The 20,740-nt window shown below is 35.3% G+C and overlaps 1 protein-coding gene across 1 annotated transcript; it reads right to left on the bottom strand.

The window, feature by feature from the left end:
* Positions 1 to 14,471: 14,471 nt before the first annotated feature.
* On the bottom strand, positions 14,472 to 19,723 carry cd79b (CD79b molecule, immunoglobulin-associated beta). Its single transcript, XM_053510764.1, has 5 exons — positions 19,554 to 19,723; positions 18,768 to 19,082; positions 17,471 to 17,589; positions 15,805 to 15,858; positions 14,472 to 15,181 (listed from the first exon to the last, which is right to left on the bottom strand). Exons 1-5 carry the CDS (start codon positions 19,603 to 19,605, stop codon positions 15,074 to 15,076), a joined length of 648 nt encoding a protein of 215 aa, XP_053366739.1. The 5' UTR covers positions 19,606 to 19,723; the 3' UTR covers positions 14,472 to 15,073.
* Positions 19,724 to 20,740: the final 1,017 nt, after the last annotated feature.

Below are 20,740 nucleotides of genomic sequence, written 5' to 3'. Positions count from 1 at the left end.
AATAGCCATGTGAATGTTGTTTATTGAAAATACTGTCTTTTTAAATTATGATGAAAGTGCAAGTTCATGCTTATAATAGCTTCATGTTCAAAACACAAGAAACTAGTAACAAAGTTCTGCTTTGGGGAACTTGAACTGTTTACAAAAAAATCATTCAAAGAACAAAATAAACTGTGTCTCATTGTCATAATGAGGACTCAGTGGACCATTTATGAACAATTCAGCACAAATTCAATGCAAAACCTGATATTTGTTGATAAGTAACATTTCTGCACAGTAACTGTACCACAGTGGTAATCATATAATACATGCTTCAAATATTGAATATATATGTCGTACAATACATGCTGTATTTGTGTTAGTTCAACCATCCACTACAGCAAAAACTAAAAACATAAAGTCAATGCAAACTATGTCCTTTGAATAGCAAACAAAACACAACTGTTTTAAATAATAAAGTTGGAATGCAGAAATGCAACACTATAAAATTCTATAGGCCTATATCATATATATATATATAGGGAGGGATTTTGGGCCATTCTTCTTGCAGAATAGTGGCCGGGTCACTACGTGATCCTGGTGGAGAAAAACGTTTCCTGACTCCCTCCTCCAAAACAATATAAATAAATAAATAAATAAATAAATAAATAATAGTATTTAGATCTGATGACAGCCCATGGGAAATTTTCAACTTCACTTTCATGTTTATCAAACCATCACTGAACCACCCTCATGCTTCACTCCGGGCATGCAACAGTCTGGGTGGTACGCTCTTTTGGGGCTTCTCCACACCGTAACTCTCCCGGATGTGGAAAAGACAGTAAAGGTGGACAATACAGGTTTCACATTGTCCACAGCCCAAGATTTTCATTGCTGGAACCATTGGAGCAGGAAAGGAACTACCAGACCCCCGTCATCAATGAGAGCCCAGTGGAGATAGTGGACAGCTTCAAATATCTTGGTGTTCACATCGCGCAGGACCTGTCATCGTCCTATCACATCAACACCGTGGTAAAGAAGGCCTGACAGCGTCTCTACCACCTCAGACGCTCGAGAGACTTTAAACTGCCCTACAAGGTGCTCAGAAACTTTTACTCCTGCACCATAGAGAGCATCCTGACAGGAACCATCTCAACCTGGTTCGAGAACAGCACCATGCAGGACAGACGTGCCCTACAGAGGGTGGTGGGATCAGCTAATTGCACCATCCGGACTGAGCTCCCTGACCTGTACTTGATCTACAGCAAGCAGTGCTGGACCAATGCCAGAAAAATCGTGAAGGACTTTAACCACCCCAGCAATGGACTGTTCTCTCTATTGAGGTCAGGAATGCAATTCCGCTCCCTGAAGACCAACACAGAGAGACTGAGGAGGAGCTTCTTCCCGCAGGCAATACAGTCTCTTAATCAGTACACCACATAGTACTGATCCATTTTACACATACACACATATGGTTTCTGCACTCACTATGGACATTCTGGACATTCATTAACACTAGTGGCCACTGCAGAACTGCACATTTGTGGGCATTAGTTAAATCCCTTTAACACAAGTCACTTTAAAAAAATCACTTTTGAGCATACTTGCACACCCCCTGGATGTTCTGTTACCCTGATGCACAAGAAACTTTAAATATGTGGATTGTGAATCACTACTCTTTCAGGCACATTTGCACAGCACCTGGACATTTTCATTTTTATTTCCATAACTTTGTTTTATTTTTTAATTAACTTTATTCCCACATAAAATTCCATAAATTCTATATTTCTACATTGTACGGCTGTTTTTCTTATTCTTCTTTATTTTTATTTTTGTCTTTTATTTTAAGGTCACGAACAGTTGTTTAAGCATTTCACCGCATATCGTACTATGTATGACTGTGTATGTGACAAATAAAATTTGAATTTGATTTGAAACCGACATTTGTCATTGGCACAAGTGACCAAAGGTTTGGCTATAGCAGTCGGCCATGTACATTTAGGCATTTGGCAGATGCACTTATCCAGAGCAACTTACATTTTTATCTTATTATACATCTGATCAGTTGAAGATTAAGGGCCTTGCTCAAGGGCCCAACAGTGGCAACTTGGTGGTTGTGGGGTTTGAACCTGGGATCTTCCGAACCGTAGCCTTATCCACTGAGCTACCCCACATTGACCCTGTGGAGCTCCCGACAAACAGTCTTGGTGGAAACAGGAGAGTTGAGGTGCACATTTGATTCTGCAGTGAGTTGGGCAGCTGTGGTTTTATGTTTTTTGTATACAATCCAGGTTAGCACCCGGACATCTCTTTCAGAAAGCTTCCTCTTGCATCCACAGTCACTCCTGTTGGATGTGGTTTGTCCTTCTTGGTGGTATGCTGACATTACCCTGGATACTGTGGCTCTTGATCACAAAGACTTGCTGTCTTGGTCACAGATGCACCAGTGAGACGCGCACCAACAATTTGTCCTCTCTTGAACTCTCTTTTACTTTTTAACTACTTGTAAGTTAAATAAGAACAAAGGAAGAGGGTTCTTGAGAGATTAAGTCAAAGAAAGTTGGCAAAAGGTGACAATAAATAAAAAGTTTCATTAAAGGGGACAATTAATAAAAACTTACTTCCTGTTTTGAGAAGCTACATTTTCAATAATCTTCCTTATTTAAGTAAACATTCTGCCAAATAAATGTTATTTCTTAATATATTAAGACATAAGAAAAATAGGCTAAATTTGTTAATGTCAGAGGTGACCAAAATATGTTTTAAATAGTTAAAAGGAAGTATTAAGGATTTTCTTTTAATTATTCTTTTTACTATATTTCCAAAACCAATTTAAGAAAATTTATATGCAGAAAAGTGTAATCCAAACAGTCTTTTTGATAATGACACTAACACATCTGCATCAGTTTTAAGAAAGGATATCTATTTAGATTTAGAATTACGGTTGAACTGTATGTCTCATCATGTTTTAAATTAATACCCAAATTATAGCTTTGTACCTTAAAAGTGGAACAATTCAGTGTATCCCGTTTTAGGTTGGAAAATTTCTGTCATTTTGAAAATGATAGAACAATTTTTACATAAAAAAACATAAGGCAACAATTTCTCTTAAGTAACCACATCAAACTTTTTTGGTTGTATAATAATCTAAACTAATTTAAATCTACATTCCTATAAATGAAAGAAAAAGAAAGAATGTCTAATTTCCTTGTATATTGAAATGCTTCCAAACGTGTTAAGAAGTGACAAACAATGCACCTCTGGTTAAATTTTCCTTAGTAGTACACAAAGAGTGCTGTGGTTTTGGGGTTATACATGGTAAAGCATTATAGTTTCTTTTACTGCAAAATGACAGTTTGAAACATATTACTTTTAGGAAAATTAAATCAGCTCATGGGAAGGTAATTTGAGAGTTGTATAAAAATGTGCAAACATACAAAAATAAAAACATTCTGCATGAAAACATTTTTGTTATAAGGTACTTATATAAGTATCCACGGTACCAGACACTTTGTGACAAAAAAATAATGAATAGTAAAATAAATTAAGTTTTTGTTTTTTTAACATTTGCCCTACAATCTCTAAAAATTGGGATTGTTTGTATATTTGTTATGTCTGTGAACCTAAAACATTTTGTAAATAAAAAACTAAATTGTATTCATGTATTAAGTGTCAAGTATTTTCAAATTACACTGCATATTCCAAAAGGACCAAACCTGGACAAGCAAAACATTATTGGGATTGTGACATTATTTTTTTGGTGGCACTAATGTGGGAAAAAACATTGTTTGTGTTCAGAATTTTCATATTCATTTATTAGTTCAGACTAAATATGTATGAGACAACAATTAAACTATAAAAAATGATTTCATCATTTATTTCTTTACAAAATTGCTTCAGCTCATTGAGTTTTTTTTTTTTTTTGGCAGGCACATGCACAGCTTTTTTAAAGCCAATTTAATTAGATCAAAATCTGGACGTTAAGTAGACCATTCCAAAACCTTGATTCTTCTATTTTTCAGCCATTGTGGTGTAGATTTACTAGTGTGTAACAAGTTTTTGCTGACGGAAAGATGGCCTCACATTTGCATTAAGGAGTTCATGGTTGACTCAAAGACTACATTGTTCCCAGGTCCTGTGGCTGCAAAAAAAGTCCCTATCATCTCCCCTTCACCACCATACTTGAAAGTGTATATGAGATGTTTCTGTTGAAATGCTGCTTGGTTTTTGCAATATGTGGCAATGAGTGTTGAGGTTAAACAACTCAACTTTAGTCTAATATGTCCATAAGACGGCAATGTGTCAACACACAACTGAGTACTCCAGAACAGAAACTGCCAAAACATTTGCTTTTATAGAAGTCTGCACACCTGCTGATGAGGTTAATTAAAGGCTGATGATTTTCAACACCTGTGGCCCAAGTCTCATTGTGTTTTTACTTATTACCCAAATTATAGCTATGGATCTTAAAAAGGAACATTTTAAGATGGTGTCAGTTAAAAGTTTAATTTCTTAAAAAGTCTTAAAGCCAATTTGTAAATAATATTAAATCTTCTAAGTAACACATGGATTTGAAAATGTTTGGGTGTAGTTATATAATAAAATGGCAAAATTAAACAATCTAAACGTCAATCATGTGATGGACAGAACAACAATAAATGCTTAAAATGTGGCTATTGCCAGACAGATCAGGAAGGACATTACTATTTAAAATGGAGAAACTATCTAGCACTTCTAGTTAAATTTAATATATAATTTCCACACAAAGAGTGCTGTGCTAAAAGTGGACAAGCTTTAGAGTTCTTCAGAAACTGCAGAATGAAAAGTTCCACTAATTTAACTTAAAAATAAATTATGCTCAAGGGAACATCACATACAAAAAGAAAAAAGTTATTATTAAAAGTGTAATATTTTAGATATTTAAATAGGAATAAGATATAGACAACTGGATAAATATTTTAATAATAATAAAGTTCATGCAGTTTCTTTCAACATTTTACATATCTATTAGAATAAAAAATGCAATAAAAAAAATAAAAAAGCTTCTGTCAACCTAAAATATTTGTAAAATGAAAAAGAAATTGTGAAATATTAGCAATACTGGTGTGGTCCTATTGTTTTTTTTTATGTTTTTTTTATTGTATTATCTTTTATTATTATTATTATTATTATTTTTAAGAAAATGGGTGAAACCAGAAGACATGGCCAAGTTTAGTCTTTAATAATGTATACATTATAAGGATTAATTTATAGGAATATGTAAATTTCCAGTTGTTCAGTGACATATGTGAAATATTTAAATGGCACATTAAAGTAAAGTGGGACAGCTAGCAAAATTATTTTTGAAATATGAAATTATTTTTATACAATTCCCTTATCATTTTCTGTGTTTCAGTCAGGTATAATCAGGTTTAGGTGTAATTAATGTGCCTAATATAACACTGAGTTCTTTTTAGACAGAATTTTCTGTTTGTTTCCCAGTCCTGTGTATGATATTTGTGTAATCAGTTTCACTCAGCAGCGACAATGGCAACATATTCTGTGTGAAGGAAAAAACACGCACGTCAATACTTTCAGTTAGCTGTGCGCGTGCTTCGTTTAACAGACTTGTTTCCGGTTAAAACTCCATTAACGAACTGCTAATAATCATTACAAACTGCTAATCATCATTGCGGTGGCGTTTCACACTCGCTGTCTGAGCTCCTGCGCTTTCTGTTTCTGTTTCAGCAGAATTCTTCAGTAGGAATTTCCTCAAAGCTCCGATGTGAATCTCACACACAGACAAAGACCTGAAGCTCACATACAGTACAGTACTACTCTACTAAATAGTATGGAAACGTAGTACGTCTAAATAGGTGTTTGACTGCCCAAGTAAAAAAAAATATATATATATATATATATATATAAGTATATTAAATCCTAGTTACTGAGCTTCTCCTAATGTATTCGGCAGTGACGTCATAGCGGTCCTGTCGCACCTGCTCTCTCAGAAACATTCAGTGCAGTAAATGAGAAACTTGTTTTAAAGTCAGAATGTATGTTTATAGACAAATCTTTGTATGAGAATTGCAGTTGCTGTTAAGGAGGACGGTGCTAATGTATTTTATTTTGCATCCTTCAGATGAATCACATCAAATCTGAAGGCGTTTGTATTAATTGTCTGTCAATAAACTGCAGGTATGTGTAACAAAATCAGAAAATCAACCACTAGGCTATAGGATCTGACAAATTGAAATATATTGGCCATGATATTAAGGTACATTAATGCATTGTTATTTAAGTTTATGTTATCATTTAATTTGTTTTTGTGTGGATGTCAATTGTCATAAGTAAGACACAGAAAGGTAATATAAATTGTTTTATAAAACATTATTGTGTTCGAAAAAAAGAAAAGGAAAACAGCCTGTCACTGGAGAGACTTAGATGAATTACATCGAATCTGAAGGCGTGTGTATTAACTGTCTGTCCTCTGTCAATAAACTGCAGACTCATCCCCGAAAGAGCCTGGTGTCAGTAGTTCATTTGTGGTGCTAAGTAAAATCCGCTACACAATAACACATTTTACATTTATTCATACACATAATATAAACTGTAACTATTACACACACAGACACACGTCTTATCAGTATGTGGTTTTGTTATTGTTTGTCCAGAAAGTGAATTTTGACTTGTAGGACTTTCCTTTCATTGTGCATCCCACTTTTTACCTATAAATCTTGAGCATTAACAGCTCACAAGATGGTAAGAGTAAAGTATAGAGCACTTCACACTCTTATTAGGAGTAACAGTCTGCTGGACAGGAAAGTAAAGTGTGTATTGAAAATACAATGTTTCTACGTTTGGTGCACCTTTGTGTCATTTTTGTGCAGTGTGAGCTCTGGCTTCAGCTGCCGATGGATCAATCTTAAATTCAAGCAGCACCATGGGACATGTTTAGCACTGCTTAAAGAAATGGTGAGTCTGTCTGTCTATGTTAAAAAACAACCCAACCATAACCCAGCCGCTGGGTTATTTTTGGACAAAACAAATGCTGGGTTCTTTTGAACCAAGTGCTGGGTTTAACCATTTAACTTAGAATTCTGGGTTGTTCATCTGACCCAACCAGTGGGTTAAATTGACACTCTTGCTGGTTTGAATGTTAAAAGGCTGGATTATTTTATTTGACCCAACCAGTAACACTATTGCTATTAAATTTTTTGATATTTAAAAAGGATGCAAAATGTACACAACTTCACATAATTCATTATTCAACTTTCACAGAATAAGAAAATGTGAATAACTCAATTTTGACAAAATTCTCAGGCAAAACCATATAATCCCAAGGTGACCATTTGTTAAATATAAAGTAAATGTAACATACTGTAAATACTGTAATAAAAACAGTGACCCCTGTAAATCTGAATTGCATTTTTTTTTTGCATTTAATAAAATGTTTAAACATTTTATATAAACATTTTCAATACAAATGTTATAATGCCCACATGACATTAAACATTCCCCATCTTAATATTTTAACTATTAGTTATTTAACTATTACTTAATCTGATCTACAGTATGCTGGAGAAACTGGCAGGTGAAAAAAAACTGGTTTGTGTAGTTAACGTCAAAGATTAAAAAAAAAAAAAAAACAACTTTAAAACCAACATCAGCAGCCTCCACCAAAGAGTCTGTATCAAAAGCATTGCCTTTAACAATGGAAAAGATCTGTCAGGTTTCTCTTGTCTCATCCCACCCACAAAATGTGGAACATAGCTCCAGACATCCCCATATTTTGCAGATATCATTCCGACCATGCTGGTCCCCACCTGTGGACCACACACCATCACTTAGTGTTGCAATATAACTAACATTTTTGTTAAGGACATACAGCAACATATGTATTTAATGCAAAACGTTTTTTATCTGGCGGCACTGTGGTGTAGTGATTAGCACGGTCACATTGCACCTGCAGCGTCCGGGTTTAATTCATACCTAACCACATACCTAACCAGTCTTCTGATAAGCTATAATCCACCACGCTCCTTAAGATTGCAAACCTCTGGAATTCTTGTAATTCCCAGAATTTCAAAATCTACAAAAGGGGGTAGGGCTTTTTCATATTTAGCTCCAAAGCTTTGGAATAGCCTTCCAGACAGTGTTCAGGGCTCAGACACAGTTTCCCAGTTTAAAGACGCATCTCTTTAATCTGGCATATGCGTAACTCATCCCATAACTTCAAACTTCAGTACATCTATCCTGAATGGCAACTACGCTAATTCTCTCCATTTGTTCTGTACTTTTCTACCCATCCCGAGGCATCTGGAGATTGTACCAGTCTCAGTAGACAAAGGCCAACCCTGCGAGAGTCCTGAGGCATCCAGAGAAGGACCAGCTCCAGCTGGATTCTGCTTTATGATGGTTGAAGCTACACATCCTGCTGCTGTGCTCCCAGTGATCCAGACCCCATCTGCCCTCTGCACCTACTGACTCATCCCTATGCTGAACTGGATTTTATGTTAATTTAAAGAATTTCTGTTATATTGTACTTTCAGCTGCATAACACACATGATGTTATATGATCTCTATCTGTTATCACCCAAATGAGGATGGATTCCCTGTTGAGTCTGGTTTCTCTCAAGGTTTTTTTCTATTGCCATCTCAGGAGTTTTTCCTTGCCACTGTCGCCATCACCCTTGGATTGCTCATCAGAGACATTTCATTCATTCATCTCATTATTATCTAGACACATTTTTCTAACACATACAGAATTTATTATTATTTTTATTTTATTTTATTTTATTTATAAATTTCTTTCATTTTTGTAAAGCTGCTTTGAGACAATGACAATTGTTAAAAACGCTATATAAATAAAATTGAATTGAATTGAATTGATTTCCGGCCAGGCTCGATTCCCGTCTCTGTGTGCATGGAGTTTGCATGTTCTCCTCTTGTTTGGTGGGTTTTCTTCGGGTACTCTGGTTTCCTCCCAGTCCAAAGACATATAGATTAGTTTGATTGGCATTTCCAAATTGCCTGTGATGTGTGAGTGAGTGTTTGTATGTGCCCTGCGATGGATTGGCACCCTGTCCAGAGTGTACCCCGCCTCGTGCCCCAAGCCTCCTGGGATAGGCTCAAGGCCCCTGCGACCCTGAATACAGAATAAAGTGGTATGGAAGATGAGTGAGTGAGAGTGTTTTTTTCACTTGTCAATAAACAAAAATACATAATGTAAACATGAATTTAGTGTATATTTCTGACTAATTTATCTCACTATTTAACATGTGAGAGATAACAGGATACGGTGCTCCATCTGGATTTAATACAAAACGTACAATACGATATTTAAATGATGAATTTATAATAAATATTTCATAAGGATGAATAAAAAAACTTGTTTTAAAGTACTTAACGATTCCACACACAGCTTTAGTAAAGATTACTAGTAATTTACCTGAAATTACATTTAAGATTACATTTAGTAAAGTAGGTTTTTATCTGTGTGTGCTACAAACGCAATTTTCTCATAAAATACAGTACAGCCGACTATTGGAACAGAATATAAAAACATAAAAATTATCCACACCGCCATTTCAAAGTGCGACCTAAAAGATGGAAAAGCGAATGAGCTTGCTTTTACCACAACTACAACATTTTAAAATGAGGTAAAAATTCATATTAACTTACCATAAAATACTGCCAGCTTTAAGTGGCGTGGCCCTCGCTTCAGAAGTGAAGAATCCCGACGTCATGCCGTGTCTCAATTCCAAGAACGCAAAGAATAGACTTGACTTGAAAGTGCACACTTGAGGGTTTGAAGACACCGGATATACTGTGTTGCAAATGGAACGCGGAGTACAAGATGCGTCACACAGGCACGATATATTATGCCATAACCGTATTATACCAAAGATTGTCTTTTAGAAATACACAAAGTGAAATGAATCCGCTGTTTTAACCACTGCAGAGACCTCACAGCCAGCGGTAGTTTTCAAAAGTCCTTCCCAAGGTGAGGCAGCGTTGGGCGGCTACATGAGCGCAGGGCACCTGTATTGCCTGCCTGGAGCTCAAATCTCAGAAATCGTTGGGGGAGTTTTTTAAACGCTATCTTTAATAACCGATTTATATTTTGAGCTGTACACACATACATTCTCGCTTAAACAACTCCTAAAACTTCAATTTGTGACACAATAAAAGTAATATTTTAAACATTTTGCAGGCTGCCGTTACATACTCTTTACTACAGGGGGAGGAAATCAGCACCAACCCGTCTATTCCAGATAACTGGCGTCACTGGTTCTTTAAGCAAAGTTATTCCCAGGTTAATATTTTAATGATGGTGTTCACATAAAGCAATTGGAGGAGTCAGACTCTGTCTCCTGGAACAAGGACAAGCTGGACACTTTTTATTTTTATTTTATTTTATTTTTTTACATATGCTGGATCTGCAGGCCAACGGACTTCGTTCATGTGTGAGTGCTCCTTTTCTTAATAATTTAGCATATGTATGATGCAGCTGTTGGATGATAAGTAAAATGGAGCATTAATCAGCGTTGAGCTTTTGAACAGTCTGGCATTGGATAAAATGAAAAGGATCCAAGCATAATGTTCTCTTTTAATAAAACTGGACTTGTTTGTTTTAACACAGCTTTATAACAAACTACAAGGTAAAACAATTATCTCAATGTGCTTTATTCACATACACTGTGACAAAGACTTAATATGTTTAATTGTAATGTGACATGATGTAGCTGACATGTTTAAATATTGGTATTTAACTTTACAGCAGGAGAAGAATGAGGCCCGGGAGGGGATCAGAAAAGCACTATTTCAACTTTTTGAGCTGACTGACTTCTTTGCCTCTGTGTCTGTGAATCATGCTGCAAATGAGAGCCAATAACCACTTGATGTTATGTTGTTTTATTTAAAAGTTTAAGGTTTACTATTTAATTATTTATTATTTGAATAATATATTTTTAATGTCTTTTTTCATGTATTATGCACCTGGACGGTTTAAAGTTTTGGAATAAGAAACATGAAATTGTTTTAATATGTGTTTAAATATAGAGTTACATTTAAAGAATGCCTCAGTATAAAAAGCAATTTTAATTGCATTTGTTGTTCATTCATTACTTAGTACTGGATTGTATTATTCAGTTGAAAGATGATATGCATTGCAGATTTATCTTGATGATATAAAATGCATATATACAAAGAATATGTAATAAATGAGATATTATTCATTCAGCATTCTAATTCTAATTCATTCATTATAATTTATAAAATTTAAAACACATTATATATAAAATAATGTATTATTTGCCTTATCATGCATTAAAAAAAATATTATGTTACATTTTGACATATTTTAAATTTGATTTTGACTTTCATAAAGTTTGTGTGCTGCAAACAAACTTTTATTCTAAGAGGTATGATAATTTGTTTTTTTATTCAGTGTTGAAATGTTGTATAAAGTGACAGCCTCATTATGCCTGGGTTGTTTGGCTGTTCTTATAGCAAGGTGCTCCTATCATAAATTATTTTACACTTTCTTCTTACTTGTTGTTTTCCAAATTTCACCACAGGATGGCCCTCGTTTCACTTGTCATTATTTTAGTACACTGCACAGCTGAGGCGTCACCGCAGTGGAACTGACTGCTCATGAGGGTGCCCCAACATCTCCTGTATGACAAAGTTTGCATATTTCAAACACAGGAAAAAACTTTTCACAGATACTGCCTCTGCACAGGGCAGGAAGTGTGTGGTGCATCACTGCTGAACAGTAAAACATTTATAGTTGTTATAGCATTTATAATATTTAATATGTATACATACAGTACCAGTTAAAATGTTGGACACACTTCACCACATCTACTGTAATTATGATTTTTTTGTGCATTATTTTTTTTACATACCATGATTTCAAAACTATGAAAAGTTATGCATATGGAATTATGTAATTAAGTAACAACAGCAACAACAAAAGTCAGTTGTTATTATAAGACTGTTCTGGAATAGTTCTTGCAAGAACAGTATTGTCAAGTGCATTTGCAAAACCAAACAAGCTCCATGATGAAACTGGTTCTCATAAAGACCTTCTCAGAAAAGCAAGATCAAAAGATACCTTCTGCTGCAGAGGAGAACTTAATTTAGCGTTACCAGCCTCAGAAATCACCAATTAACAAACAGCACCTCAGATTAGAGCTGTTACAGTATAAAGGCTTTACAGAGCATAAGTAGCAGACACATCTCAATATCAACTGTTTAAAAGAAATTATTGCATATTTTGGATGCCTTCAGTATTGTATTACAGTGTAGAAAGAAATAAAAATCAGGAAAGACCATGGGATGGAGTGTGTACAAACTTTTGATAGGTACTGTGCATGCAGTACAAATACACTGATTTATATACACCGATTAGTGATAACATTAACGTCACCGAACATTGGCTCATGGGGCCAAAAGCCAGCCTGTCTAGTCCATGCAAAAGCCAATGCAGCACACAATAATGCAATGTTGGCCATGATAGAAAGGCACTAGAAAACCCACTGCAGCACAGGCTGCCAAGAACTGGGCCCAACTGGAAAAGAGCCCAAGGTCTCTGACCTGGCCTCCATCTATCCACTCTGATTAAAAGCACCATGGAATGCACCTAAAAAACCAGTCCGATCAATGCAGGCACCACCCTGAATCCCACAGCACCCAAAGGATCCGCTGCCAACGTCTTTGTGCCAGACACCACAGCAAAGGTCTTGTGAAGTCATGCACCTGAGGCACCAGCGCGGCCCCGGTGGCACAAGGAAAACCTGCACAATACTATAAATAATATTTTGTGTTGTAATGTTATGGCTGATCACTGTAAAGAACAAATAATTGCTGTACAGTTAAATTCGGAAAATAATAACCAAAAGGCTTGTGTGATTAGGCCCAAAGTTAAATGGAGTTCCTATTGCTGCCCTGATGTTTTTTGATTGTTTTTTACTTATTAATGCACACCTCTGGGTGTTTTAATTCTAATACAACACACGAATTTGTAATGTTATGATCACTTACAATGAATTATCTTGCATTTATTAAAAACAAGACATTCTACCTTTTCATATCTCATAGGTGTTACAATTGCTGTGAAACGTTATTTAAGGTATTCATTCCTTCTTATTATTTTTTCTTAATGTTACATTTAAATAAATACTTCCCCACAGGAAACATTTAAGCCCATCTTTCTATACACTTAGTGTTCTTACCAACATAATACTTAAGAAGTAGAATTGTATTTACTACGTTATATCTATACACTTTGCATGTGTTGTGAATTTAAATGTGTATTTTGGGTTCTTATTCTTTTAAAACTGCATGCTTTATTTTAAAAGACTTTTAGCATCTCAAAGCATGTCATTGCATTTGAATTCAAATATTTGATGTATGTGTTAATATTGCAGTGTTTGAGCATGAATGGAAGTTTTTAAAATGTGTGTGAATGGCTCATGGAAAATCAACTGACCATCTCGGTTTCATGTTTAAAAAATAGATTTGAAGTGAAAGAGAACACAGCTCATGACCACATGCCTTTATTATGGTAAAACAAATATCATAACTGGTCCTTTTCATGGAGAAAAAAAAAACTCATTATTAATATACAGAGCACCATAAAATGAACACTTAACTAACCTTAAGCTGGCAAACAAAAAGCATCTTCCATTTAATGAAACAAACAAATCTAAAAGAAATTAGGTACAAAATAAGTGCAATGCTGATTATATTATATTATATTATATTATATTATATTATATTATATTATATTATATTATATTATATTATATTATATTATATTATATTATATTATAACAAAGTTATAAGTCAAACCGGGACTTGTGATAAAATGAATGAAGGCATAGAACCAATTGTCATTTACAGAAGACTTCAAGTGATGAGACTCTTAGCCGCAGTAAAAAATCTGAATGGTGCAAACTTTTTAAAGAAGGCCGCTGATTAAAGATGTCCTTGAATGATGATCCCCGCCGGGTGGCTTGAAGCCCACTGTAGTTGTTTCTGGGAACATTCTGTGTGTGGATCGCATGATCCTTGGAAAGTGATGGATAATTTGCAGAAGAGATGCATTTGGCTGGGAGTTATTGCCACATCCCATGTACAGTCCTGACCTCGCTCTTAGATATTTCCACATGTTTGGGCTATTAAAGGAGTTCCTGAGTGGCCAGCATTTTACAGATGAAGCAAGCAGTCAAATCCTGGCTCTGGTGTACTGAGAAAACTTTCGACCTTGATAGTTTTCAAGCACTAGTGAAACACTGGGATAGGTGCATTAGTGTAGCAGGGTATTTTATAGAGAAATAAAGGAAGGTTAAACTCATAACTGTATCCTGTTATTCAAAAGACCCGGTTTGACTTGAATGCCCCTCGTATATAATGTAGTAGACCTGGGATAAATTAAACATGGTACAAGATTTTAAAAAAAATATAAAACGACATACTTTGTGTAATATGGTTAATATTACACTAAAAGTAAAACGTTTGGACACACAACATAATCCCATGTCTCTCCTGATTTGTATTTCTTTCTATACTGTAAAACAATGCTGAAGACATTCGAAAATTCACAATAAACTCCTTTAAACAGTTGATATTGAGACGTGTCTGTTACCTATAACTCAAATTTTCATAACGGCTCTAATCTGAGGTACTATTTGTTAATTGGTCATTTCTGAGGCTGATAACTCTAAATAAACTTCTCCTCTGTAGCAGAGGTAAGGCTTGACTTCAGAAGTCTTCATAAGAGCCAGTTTATCATAGTGCTTAATGAGTTTTACAAATGCACTTGACAATACTGTTCTTTTAAGAACTGTTCCAGAACAGCCTACCTTCCTGTCTTAATAACAATTTATTGTTTTTTTACTTAATTTCCAACTTCCGTAGTCAAGTTTTTAAATCTCCAATACTGTTCTAGAATGAGGGAAACAAATCCAAATTTGTGTCCAAACGTTTGACTGGTAAGTTATAGTATGTACTGTATTGCTGCCATGTCATCCTTGTTTTCCAAACCAAAAATAAAATATATTTCAGTCTGCCTACTGCATTGTTTGTACTCTGCATCGCACCAATTTTACTCCTGTTCCGGAGACTCAATTTGCCAGGATGCGTCTGCATCGGGGGTTTGTGAAAATGCAGTTAGGTCTTCATAGAGGTCTCCACAGTGCTCGATCTCCAAACCCTGAGAGAGATTGAGAAAGAAGGAAAGACAAAGAAAGGCAAAGACAGAAATACAGAACGATGGGTTGGAAAAAAGCAACAGGACAAAAAAGACAAAAGCAAGAGAGTAAAACAAGAAGAGGCAGATGAAGACATTTAAAGAAAAAGAAAAAACACAGGCAGGACATTTGCCAGATAGGCAGAAAGAAAAGAGGAAGAGCGGTACAACAAGAAGCAAAGACAGCAAAGCAGAGTGAAAATGACAGTGAAAAAGAGATAATGGCAGTGAATAAAAAGTGTGAATGAGCATCAATGTCTTGCGAACAAAACACTTTCATTCAAACACAAATCAACAATAATAATACCAAACATCAAAATTAAAAGAGCGGTGGTGAACTGTTTTGGTTAGGTTAGGTAGCAGTAAGGTTCTGTGTACTCGTCTTTATTTTTTAACACTTCCTCTTCCTGGAAGACACGCTGCAATGGCTGCAGCTCTTTGCTTTGAATAATCACCCAACCAAAACCACAATGCTGTCAGGCTGCTTTATAAACTTATAATAAAGAGCAGGCTTTAATAAAGGCGCCTTTGTGTTTTCTTCTAATTAATGACATTGAATATGTAATAAAGTAATTAAAAACAGCAACCTCATATGTATGATCATGCACAGGTTCTTCATAGACGGCTTCTCCCTTTTGCTCCTGATAATAAAAGATAGAGAAAGAGAAACAGAGAAACAGAAAGAGAGAGCGAGATGGAGAGAGAGGAAGAGAGAGATAACACTTATTATCTTTATTCAGACATCACTTCACACCTCTCTAACCTCAAAGGTTAAACAATTGTTTCATTGTAAGTCTTAATATTGTCAGTTTTTCCTTTAAATGTTTTTCAAAAAACATTAGGATGAAGGAAAAATGTGTTCTCTGTGACTTTGCTTATGGGATGGTTTTGGTACCAGATGTGTTTCAGACATTGTTGATCTCCTCAGAATTTCACACACAATCACCTCTAGAATTTATACATTATAGTGGGTACAAAAAGACTAAGTGACTGACAGTTAACATGGCACTCATTAAGATTTAAATGTTAATAGTCTATGTTAATGATTTTTCCAAAAAGTATATATACGTACATACGTTCAAGGCACATTCATTTACCCATAAAAATATGCGAAAGTATTTATTTTCTCCAAAAAGTTGTGATTTCCTATGGTACTGATATTGGCATTGTTACCAAATGTGGTTGTTCACTTAATTGAGGGTTACATTTTTGTTTATAAGAAAGATCATGTTCCACGACAGTCAGCCAAAAACATAAATGCAAGGCTTTGGGCGCTGGCTCACCTAAACTAGACAGCTTAGAAGATTAAAATAAAAAATTACTTGGTCAATTTACAGTTTAGCCATAAAGTTTTGGTGAGTATGTGCCCATGATCCCCTTAGATTCTTCTAAGTGATTCGTTTGGCTAAGTTGGGTGTAACCTAATGTGATAACCTGTTAAAGTGCGTTCACATCAAGTTTTGATGTTTTGTGCGCTCTGAGATGCTTTTCTGCCCATCGCTGGTTATACATATTTGAGTTGCTATAGACTGCTTATATGATTCCTTTGGCTGATTAAATAACTGCATGAATGTGCAGTTAGACCAATGTTCATAATAAAGTATATGTGTGGCATGATTATAACTTTACATTTAAGAACATGATCACATTGGGGTATAGGGTGTCATCAAAATCGATTAGGTTCCATATTTTTTGATGATCCAAAACACGGGTGTCAATTTTTCAGTGTGTGCGGGTTGTAATTCCTACAAAACATTCCAACTTCTGCATGGTTGGAATGAAAACACACACACACACACACACACACACACACACACACACACACACACACATGAACAATGGCCTTTTCTGGAGAAGGTTTGACACCTGTGAGCTAAAATGATGATTTAAACTGCATCCTAAAATAATTGTAGATGAGAGATGACTCAAAAGATTAGGAACATGTAAGTACGTGCAGCTGTCTGTGGAAAATGTTTTTTTTTTTTAAATATAAAGAAATGCCTCATGTCCTACTGTATAATTTTTTTCCACTATATGTTTTTGATACTTTCGTCTGTTTTACCCATACAATATATATATAGCATTTTTTTTACCTGTATTAGGAATGATATCAAGTGATCATTAATTAAACTAATATAAATTAATTATGCATTATATCCCATGGTTAATAAATGTTGGTCAAACCAAGCATGTTACATATGCTTTACACAAGAAGAGCTTTGTTTTGTTTGTATTGATAGGTGTGTCTCTTACCAATCTGTAATACCAGACCAGGGGAATGACTACACACAATATCAGCAGAAACCCCTGGAATAATATGATCATGTCTTTTATGTAGTTCCTCTGTTCAATCCGTTTTGATTTGCCACGTCCTGACAAAAACAATGAAAAAAAACGGTGCAAAATTTTACTCAAAAATTCCATAGACAGAGACTGACAAACAAAGTAATAGCTGACATACATCTATAGTGCCGTGAAAAAGTATTAAGATCATCAAACAAATTTAAATGTTACACAAAGATAACTCAAGTCAATAAAAATGCAGTTTTTAAATGGTTGATTTTATATATTAAGAAAATAAAGCTGTTCACACCAACCTTTGGGACTCCAGTTAACCAGGACAATGACATCTCATACAAAAACTACAGACATCACTTGCTCAGTTAAGGTCAGTGTTCATGATTCAACAATAAGAAAGAGACTAGGGGGGGGACATGACATCCCATGAGAGAGTTCTACAGCGAATACCACTGCTGACCGAAAAGAACACAAATGTTCATCTTACATTTGCCAAAAAACATCTTGCTTATCCCCAAAACTTTTGGGCAAATCTTCTGTGAACCGATAAGACAAGGTTAATTTTTTGGATGGTAAAACTAACACAACAATTCATAAAGAACATCATTAAAATAGTCAGACATGCTGGTGGTAGTGTGATGGTCTGGGGCCATAATTGATGGAACCATGAACTCTGCACTCCACCAGAAAATCCTGAAGGATATTGTCCAGCCATCAGTTTTGTTATACCAGCAATCCACCTCTGGATGAGACCCCAACAAAAAAAATTATGTTTTGTAGTGGCCTAGTCAAAGTTAGCACTTTAAACAGGCCATTCATGCTTGAAAACACTTTAATGTGGCTAAATTAAAACAATGCTTTATAGAGAGTGGGCTAAAAATTCCTCCATAGCGATGTGAAAGACTTATTGCCAGTTATCACAAAGGTTAATTGCAGTTGTTGCTGCCAAGGGTAGCACTTTCAGTCATTAGTTTTAGGGGGCAATTACGTTTTCACGTAGGCCCAAGTAAGTTTAAACAACTTTTTCCCTTAATAAATGAAATGATTATTTAAAAACTGCTGTTTGTATTTACCCGAGGTATCTTTGTGCAGTATAAAAATGTGTTTGATGATCTCAAACATTGAAGTGTGAGAAATATGCAAAAACATAAAAAAAAAATACACTTTTTCACAGCACTGTAGATGTGATGGTCCTTTGGCACTTGGTCTACAGACCGTCCTGAGCAGCTATATCATTTGAATGGACACTTACTGAATACTTGTAGCTCTGTTCCGGGTCCCCAAACATCTTTGATCTTGCAGTAATAAATGCCACTGTTACTGACCTCTACTTTTTCGAGGATTAACTGATACCTAATGTCGCCCAAAAATGTTGGTATTTTGGAACTAATGATTTTATCCATTTTACTATTGGTTACTTTTTCCTCATCATATTTTTCGATCTTGTACCACGTCACATTTGCATCTTTTAGAGTGAGATCATAAGCCAGACATATAAATCCCACTCTCCTTCCCACTTTGATGCCATAAAACCTGGGCTTCTGGTAAACTTGAAAATCAGCTGTGACTGCATGTGAGACATAAAAAGAAAAATGAAACATTGTATGATCAGCAATATGAACTACTAAAGGACTCTAATTAATAGATAAATAGCACATAAACAGCAATGTTACTGAAATGGTGAGGGTTACACAGACATGTTTTTAGGCCTTTGTGACTTCCTCTTTTATGCACAGATGGAGAGGAAGCAGAAGACTGAAAACAACACATCCACTATATGCAAAACACGTTTGCTTTTCTACAGTTCAGCTCTTTACTGTTTAGTAAAAATGAATGCTGCATAAACAAAAATGTGACCGAAATGACATAACACCTCAACTCACGCAATACCATAATGTAGCACAATATGCACATTACTTACAGTATTATGCATTCAACAAAAAAGGTCTCGTAAAATAATTAAATAGCACAAAAAAAATAATTTTATATTATTAAAATCATTTTAAATATTTTTATAAATGGTTAGTTGAAGTCCTACCTGTGAGGTTAACAAACAACAGCAGGAAACAGCCTAAAAGCATGCAGTTCATGATCTTATTGAGTCTGACTTCTATCCAAGAAACTCGGACATGCACGACAGTGTGTATGAAATGAATTACATACAGAAGAGAATGTATTCGTGTGAATAAAAGAGAGAGCAAGAGAGAGAGAAAGAGAGAGAGAGAAAGAGAGAGAGAGAGAGAGAGACGTATGGACCTCCCTGTGCCATAAAGGGGGTGGTTATCGCTAAACAGTAATAATAAGATTCACTTACTAGGCATCATGCAAATTAAATCATTCAGGCATAAAATCTGAGTCAGAATCTGGAAAAAAAAAAACATTAACGGTGATCAAGAGACTATACAGGCTAGATCCATCCTAAAACTTTTTGAAAAAAAGTAAGGACAAAATGTAGAGTCCATTTATATGTTATATATTCTGAATGCTTAAATTCTTTCTATAAGGTTTTATGCAGTTCAGAAAACTGTGCTTCATGTGTGGAATTCAAATTATTCAGCACTTGTCTCCACAAGGTCTGTTCTTATACTTATACGCTCTCTCTCTCTCTCTCTCTCTCTCTCTCTCTCTCTCTCTCTGTCTCCTAATTGCACTGTATAAAAGTAATGAAGAAGGACGAGGGATGGACGTTTAGAAAGTTTGTTATTAAACAATAATTATTTTGTAAGCTAAGCATATTGATAGTGTCAGTCTTGCTTGACCAAATGTGGTTCATGAGTAATTACTGGTGGGGGAATCAGAGTGTATTATCAAATTCTTGATTCAGTTGAAATAATATGTTTGTTTAAAATATTAAATAGCGTCTAAAATTATAATGGCGAAACGGTGCCTTGGTGGTTTGCGCTGTCGCCTTGCACCTCAAGCCTCAAGGGTTTGATTCCCGCCATGGGTCTGTGTGCATGGAGTTTGCATGTTGTGACTGGTGCTTGGTGGGTTTCTTATGCATACTATGGTTTCCTTCCACAATCCAAAGATATGCAGATTAGACTAATTGTTGTTCCCAGATTTCCCGTAGTGTGTGAATGTGCATGTAAACATTGACCTGAGTTTCTACCACGGTCCCCAGTTGTGTGAACATTGGGCTCCACGGTTCCTAGTCGGACTTTAGAGATTCCAAAATGGATGGATGGAACATTAGGAAAAAAATGAACTCATTGGTGTATTATC

Source organism: Clarias gariepinus, chromosome 14 (assembly GCF_024256425.1).
Source record: "Clarias gariepinus isolate MV-2021 ecotype Netherlands chromosome 14, CGAR_prim_01v2, whole genome shotgun sequence".
Lineage (NCBI taxonomy): Eukaryota > Metazoa > Chordata > Actinopteri > Siluriformes > Clariidae > Clarias > Clarias gariepinus.
Note: the sequence above shows the minus strand (reverse complement) of the source record. Positions and strands in the feature narration are given on the sequence as shown.

Excerpts from the sequence above, each read along its gene's own strand:
- cd79b (XM_053510764.1), bottom strand. The coding sequence starts at position 19,605 with ATGAACTGCATGCTTTTAGGCTGTTTCCTGCTGTTGTTTGTTAACCTC. Across the intron at positions 17,590-18,767 it reads AACAGAGCTACAAGTATTCA|GACGTGGCAAATCAAAACGG; the intron begins GTAAGTGTCCAT and ends TGTTTTTGTCAG. Across the intron at positions 15,859-17,470 it reads TGGTCTGGTATTACAGATTG|GAGCAAAAGGGAGAAGCCGT; the intron begins GTAAGAGACACA and ends TTTTATTATCAG.